General features: G+C 37.1%; 1 protein-coding gene across 1 annotated transcript in view; it reads right to left on the reverse strand.

Moving 5' to 3' along the window:
- Positions 1-4,159: 4,159 nt before the first annotated feature.
- The window catches only part of LOC144958516 (uncharacterized), a 12,104-nt gene continuing 8,763 nt past the window's right edge, over positions 4,160-7,500 (reverse strand). The window contains exons 6-8 of the mRNA XM_078890541.1: positions 7,154-7,298; positions 5,893-6,369; positions 4,160-5,258 (exon numbers count right to left, since the gene is read on the reverse strand). Of these exons, the coding sequence (XP_078746667.1) occupies positions 4,427-5,258; positions 5,893-6,369; positions 7,154-7,298 (1,454 nt within the window). The 3' untranslated portion in view covers positions 4,160-4,426. The remainder of the gene's footprint in view (positions 5,259-5,892; positions 6,370-7,153; positions 7,299-7,500) is intronic.

Consider the following 7,500-nt stretch of genomic DNA (forward strand, 5'->3'; position numbering starts at 1 on the left):
CTACTTATACCAGTCCCCTCTGTCTTACTTTTTCTTGGGTGATTTTAAATTAAATATAGACTTTTAATTTTAAAAAATATTTTGTCTATCCCATTTTGTTCCTTTTAACTGTCACGGAAATGACTTATGTGTGTCGCAAGCGCGGTAAAAAAACAAACAAACAAAAAGAAAAACTAACAAACAAAACAAAAAAACATAGATACTGCAGCAGAGTTGCCATAGGGAATGAGATTAGCGGAAGAGTAGCGTCCCTTGATTGGACGTCACCCATAGTCTGTGACGTCACCGGCGGAAAAGTTATTAGAGAGAGAACGTCATGTTGGTTGTGCGCATGCGTCTCTCGATGCTGATAACCTATGGTGCTGTATATCCTCGGAAGGCTTTGATCCATTGATTCTGCTCTTGTGTCCTGACGTGTCGTGTAGAGCTCCGTTTTTTGGTTCAGGTCGCCGCATTTCTATCCCTGTTTAAATAGAGTATTAACCTATCAAGGATTTTATCATATTATCCAATCTTATTAAAGCCTTCTCCTTTAAATTCCTTAAGAACATACGATGCATATCTAGTCCCAAATCATAGCCCTGGTTATGGAACTAACAATTATGGACTACTAAAGTTGTTGAGAACCGTTCATAAATAAATAAATCACACATGGGCATATTTCATAGTATAGTGCAAAAAAAAAAACAACAAAAAACATCGTCGTCGTCATCATCATCATCATCATCATCATAATCAATATAATCATCATCGTCGTCGTCGTCGTCGTAGTGGTGGAAATGGTGTTGGTGGTGGTGGTGGTGGTGGTAGTGGTAGTGGTGGTCGTCGTCGTCGTCATCATCATCATCATAATCAATATAATCATCATCGTCGTCGTCGTCGTCGTAGTGGTGGAAATGGTGTTGGTGGTGGTGGTGGTGGTAGTGGTGGTCGTCGTCGTCATCGTCGTCATCATCATCATCATCATCATCATCATCATCATCATCATCATCATCATCATCGTCATGGTTTTGAATAAACGATTAGCCTGGTCTTAGGTAAAGATTCACTTTGACCGGTTACGTTGCCACTATTCGCTCAGAAACATTGGACACGTGAGGAACCTTATCGATGAAGACTCATGCAAAATGCTAGAGTGGCTATGTGGTCTAGTGGTATGACACTCGCTTTCGGATCGGAAGGTCCTGGGTTCGAGCCTTGCTCGGCGCATAGTTGAGTCATTGGAAAATACTATTTACTCACTTTATCTCAACGTACCTAGGTGTAAAATGAGTACCTGGCCGTTAACAGCGTTGTCTCTGTCCGAAAATAAAATGTTGTGCCGCCTAGCAGGCGTCATGTCCCGTTTTACATGTTAAGTGTTGCTTTTGGCCAGGGAACACTTGTAAAGTGCTTATTTCTATCTACAATCCAAATCGCTCTCTCCGCTCATATTATACTTCCCTGTTTTGGAATCGTTTTATTCCTGACTCGAATTTTTTTCACGACGTGCTTTCGTGCTTTCGAATACTGTTCCTTCTGTGTGAATTGCTCTTTCAGCAGAAACCAGACAGTGTAATTCTCTGTCCTCCTTTAAATCCCCTTTGAAGACAGATTATTTCCTTTCAGTTTTCTGTGAGTGATTTTATTGATTTTATTGAATGATAAAGATATATAATCGCATGTGAATATATGTTTAAGCGCTTCCGAGCACTTTGGTGGAAAGGGGCGCTATAGGAATTACGCATCATTATTATTATTATTATTATTATTATTATTATTATTATTATTATTATTATTATTATTATTATTATTATTATTATTATTATTATTATTATTATTATTATTATTATTATTATTATTATTATTATTATTTTCCAGCAGCTCTATTTAAAGAGATGGAACTGTGTAAAAAGATTGGACTGCTCGAGCTATACGGCGGTTCTCTCCCTTGAATAGTCAGTCTAGTTCAGCGCAGTTACCTCTTTTTTAGTCTCAGTGTTTGTCGGTAGTCACCCCCAAATGTTGTAAATTAAGAGGCATGCACCATTGAATGTAATCAGTTTGCAACAAAATTATCTAGTTTTGAAGTGAATAAATCATCTCTTTCTTTGTCAAGAATATTAACGTTAAACGTCACACACAGTTGTATGTTGACACAATGGGAGCGATCAATATTCAGGCTTTCGTCCTACCGAGTCATCGATCAATTGATGTTTTTAAAATTCCAACAATTGGATATTTCAATAAATGTAAACACTTTGATTTGTTTCTGAAAGTTGTAAACATACCCACGGGATGATGATAGGTCAAGCTAAACAAAATAATCTATTGAGATATTGTGATATTTCGAAAAATGTGAACACTTTCATTATAGTAGGTCATTTTGAGCACAAAAATCTGCAATTTGACCAATGCGGCTATGTGGTCTAGTAGTATGTCACCCGCTTTCGGATAGGAAGGTCCTGGGTTCGAGCCTCGCTCGGCGCATGAGTCCTTGGAAAAGGCTCTTTTCTCAAATTCTTTCACCCTACTCCGGTGTAAAATGAGTACCTGGCCGTTAACAGCGTTGTCTCTGTCCGAAAAAAGAATGTAATATCGCCTAACAGGCGTTATGTCTCGTTCTACTTCTTACGTGTTGCTGTAGGTCAGGGACCATTTGGAAAGCCCTTTGAGCACATTTAGTGGATATTGCGCAATATCATAGCTCAATTTGTTAAATGACTCGAGCAAACAAAGATCGTCCCAGTTGATCTGACTGGCAGATAACAATAGAAATAATGAGTTGAAAGGAATGCAGTCACTCCATGAGAGTATCAATAAAGGGAATTGAATTATTTTATTCTGGAATCAACAAACATTCCATTGTTGCAAACAACCGTTCAATCTCTATATGTATGTACACGGTAAAGGGATTTGAAAAAGAAAAAAAAAATAAAATAAAAGAGAGAGAGAGAGAGAGAGAGAGAGAGTACTAGATAGATAGATAGATAGAGAGAGAGAGAGAGAGAGAGAGAGAGAGAGAGAGAGAAAGAGAATGAGAAAGTACTAGATAGATAGATAGATAGAGAGACAGAGAGAGAGAGAGAGAGAGAGAGAGAGAGAGAGAGAGAGAGAGTGTGTGTGTGTGTGTCTGTGTGTGTGAGAGGGATATATATATATATATATATATATATATATATATATATATATATATATATATATATATATATATATAGATAGATAGATTGAGAGAGAGAGAGAGAAAGAGGGAGAGAGAGAGAGAGAGAGAGAGAGAGAGAGAGAGAGAGAGAGAGAGAGAGAGAGAGAGAGAGAGAGAATATGTTGATAGAACATTGATCAGTATTGGTAGGTTTCATTTTCTTACAGAAAACAGAACAAGATCAAAGAAAAGAAGAGTCTACAGCCTACGCTGACACAGCACAATAAGTAAATTAAACCAAAAAAAAAATAATGGATTTATCGTATCGTTTAAGAGCTAATAGGTTCTAAAAACTATATATATATATATATATATATATATATATATATATATATATATATATATATATATATATATATATATATATATATATATATATAAATGGATGGACAAATAAATAGATAGAATGCCATATAAAAAAGAAAAATCATTCCGTTTTAAGCATCAACTTCTCACCCACATAATGCCGTTTTGAGACGATTGGTCATATATCAAGTATAAGGTTTTCTGGGGGGCCGGGGGGGGGGGGGGGTTCTCACTCTCTTGCTCGATAATTCACACTGCTCAACAAAGCATTAGCGTGTGAGCATGGTTGCCAGATTAATTTAGAAAAAAAATCCAAACAATTCATGTTGAACGGTCTTGTTAAAAATGGCAAAGTTTTTCCAGGCATCGCCTTTTTAAAAAAACTTTAAAATGCATATAACAGTGGAAATACGTTTTCATTCTTATCTCGTTGCCTTCATTACGTGTCTTGATTTAATTAAAATTTAATCGTGTCTCTCCAGTTTGAGGTGAAAATTGTTGTATTTTATGTAATTAGTTTTATCTAAGACATAAGTCTAATTGGGTGACTTAAAAAAGATCTATGCCAAAAATGCAACATTCAGTTTGTTCAGGCGAATGACTATTAAAAAAACTTGACTAAAAAAGAATAAATATTGATACATTTTAGGTTTGAATAACTCGAGAGCTATGTGAGATTTCATCAAACGTTTTTTTGCCATACGTGCAGAATTTATTCAAGTTTTGATTGATATAAGGTTTAATACTGTGTGCCCTTTGGGAGCCGAGTTAGAGTTATTTGAACCTGAACTATGTTAATAAATAAAAAAAAATAAAAAAGCCACTGTATAACAAAGCAAAACAGAACCACAGGGTTTTTGAATTTGGCATTAAAAACGCAAAATGGCAAACCTGCTTATACAATCTTACATGACGCTTGTATCCTTGGCAATCGTATATTTATTTATCAGTCGCACAACAAATCTTCTTGTGCCCGCTGGTCCATGAATCCTTCTGACATTTTACAGAGCAGTACCACGCCCTCTTACACCTACCACAAGCTGCAAACATCACTGTCTTACTGTCTGATGTCTGATCTTCTAAACATTCATCTCTAGATACGTCGACAAGCTTTATTCCATCGCTCTCACTATCTCCTCCAATTTTAGATTCACTTTTTAAGATTGCAACATCATCATCATCATTGCAATTTATGAAATCAACGCAATCCGATTGGATAATATTTTGTTCATTTATTGACGTCACATCCGGTGTTCCATTTTCCCTCTCATTTCCTTCCTGGTCATAACCTTGTATACGACTGTCTTTGTCGGAATCACCCCGGCTTAGTTTTGTGGAATCGTTTATATTATTTTCGGCACCAGGATTGAATACTCCCACTCCTTCATTAGAATCATTAGACACAGTCTTAAACTCGCCATTGTCACAGCTAGCAGTATCCTGGTGGATTGTATCTGGATTTTTTAGGGAGTCCAAAAAAGAACAATTTTTCGAGTTGAGTTGCTGTGATGGAGGAGTTGCATCAGATATTATGTCCTGGTGTGTGTCGGGTATTTCCTTAGACTCTTCGTCTACTTCCTGGCTTTCATTTCCCGATTCGTAGATCTTGATTTGATCAGTTGCTCCTGCTGGAAAAACATCCTCCTTAGTTGTAGCAGACAGGTCTTTGGATTGGGAGTTGTCCTTGGCGTTTTTTCCACAGTTGGTACAGACATGAGGCCCTATTCCTTGATGAAGGCACCTTGGACATTCACAGATAAATTTGTAGTTGCTGTGAAAGATAAAATTATAAAAGAATGAATGGAGAAGCAGGCGACAGATAAAATGTGACCAATCGTCTCAAAACAGTATTATGTCGAGATGTACCTGGTGCTATAAACTGAATTTCAAGCTGAAATTATCATACAAAATTTGAGTTAAAATAAATTACTTATTTGAAGAGAATAAATCTTATTTCTTAAAATAGAAAACATTTAAATCTCCCAATTCCGATTGTTGAGATTTTAGACTCAATTGTATGCCACCCACGTTATACAGACATACACACTTTTTCAGATCTTTATCTAAAATTTAATGTATTTTCGACGTTGTGCTCAGTATTTTTTTCTTTTCAAATGTCTAATATTTTACCCTCCTGGAAATTGTCTACAATCTAAATTCTATTTAGATATGCCAGACAGGGGTTCAGATTTATAAGCTCATAATTCTATCTTTGTAATTATCATTTTGTCAGTGATGACCGGATCGGAAAATGTTTACGGTCGAAAGCCGCTCTCTGATTGGTTGAAATTTTCAGTGCAAAAGTAGCCAGAAAAATGTCTCAGAATGATTTAGACAATGGGTATTGCCGAAATAATCACTTAGTTAATAACAATAAATATTATCTCTATTTGTCTTCTTCTTACCTCCACAATATCTTTCGCCTGTCATGTCTCTCCATCTGTGGTGGAACATAAGATATGAGAATCTCATCTCCTTCTTTCATATCTCTCACAGCTCTCACTATAATCCCAGGTTTACTCTCCACTGGCGCACTCTCTATAACCGCATTGGGATAGCACGAATGGTTGAGGCAGGACGCCAAGGGAAACAACCCATGAAAAACTGCCTTCGTCTTTTTCTCAAGGACTTTCCCGTCACACTTCTTAATTTTCTTGTAAACTTTTTCGTTTTCCGCTTTCACTCTTTGAGCGAAGTTGTTCATGGGGTGGGTGGTGTCGTGGAACTCGATAGCGTTGGTCATGGCTTGGGAAAATCTTTTGTTGAAGACCTCTCGGGTGAAGTTGTAACGGAGGAACTTGGAACGTTTGAAGATGTTGTTGAGGAGTTCCTGCATCTTGGGTACGACCTCTACTGCGTGCATCTTGTCACATGGGGAATACCTAAAATATAATCAGCAACAATTACAATGATAAAATAACAAACAAAAAATGCGAAAAAGCAAAACAACAACAAAACATGTGTTTAGTTTATCACTTTGTATACATCTGTCAGAATGGTTCTTTGGAATATGGGAATGTTATATAGCCTCCTTTGTTTGTGAGGCAGTCTATTATGGATGAAAATGTCCAGAGACGAGTCACAAAGTTGGTGGCAACTCTTGAAATTGTGTCTTATGAAGAAGGGTTAAAATATCTAAGGCTTCCATCTTTAAAATTTACAATAATCTTTAAATCTTTAAACCTCTATATTAATAGAAATTGCGACGGGTTTTTTAAAATAGAGAATAAAGAGGTAACTAAGGTAAACACCAGCGATTTAGAGTCAATAATCCGTATTTGATGGATATTGCTCGGTGCATGGCAATTTCGACAATATTTTAGCCTTGGGTGTCTTGTTTACTTTGTGCGACTACGTGGTCATGTCACTCGCTTTCGTTTCGGAAAGTCTTGGGTTCGAGCCTCGCTCGGCGCATAGTTGAACCCTCGGAAAAGCCTCTTTACTCACGTTCTCTCACCAAAACCAGGTGTAAAATGAGTACCTGGCCGTAACACCATTGTCTCTGTCGGAAAAAAAAAAAGTAAAATCATTATTAAAATCATAACAGGGACCCTTTGTAAAACTATTTGAGCAAATTTAGTTGATAATGCGCTATATAAAAGCTCAAGTTTTTGAATTTTTAAAATTTTTATTTATTGAAGGCTGATGTCAATGTAAACCACTTACTTTTCTAAGATGGCCTCGCACATTGACCAATGAGCTTCGCTGTAACAATCCTGTGATCTGAGATCAGCCAATTGATTTGCTTTACACAATACGACGGCAGTCATACGTGAGAGAAGGGTGGGGCTGTACTCGGCATTCCACCAACCTGTGGGAACGAAATGGGATGAAGAAAACGTAGGTCGTGTAGATGGTGTTGATGATGTAGATGATGGTGATGTGGTCGATGTGGTGGTATGTGGTGGTGATGCTGGGGCTGTTAATTATTATGGGCGAAGGTGGTGTAGATGGTGTTGATGATGTAGATGATGGTGGTGTGATAGAGATGGTGGTATGTGGTGGTGATGATA

This window comes from Berghia stephanieae, chromosome 13, assembly GCF_034508935.2.
Source record: "Berghia stephanieae isolate SIO BIC M18660-M18661 chromosome 13, UCSD_Bste_1.3, whole genome shotgun sequence".
Taxonomy (NCBI): domain Eukaryota; kingdom Metazoa; phylum Mollusca; class Gastropoda; order Nudibranchia; family Aeolidiidae; genus Berghia; species Berghia stephanieae.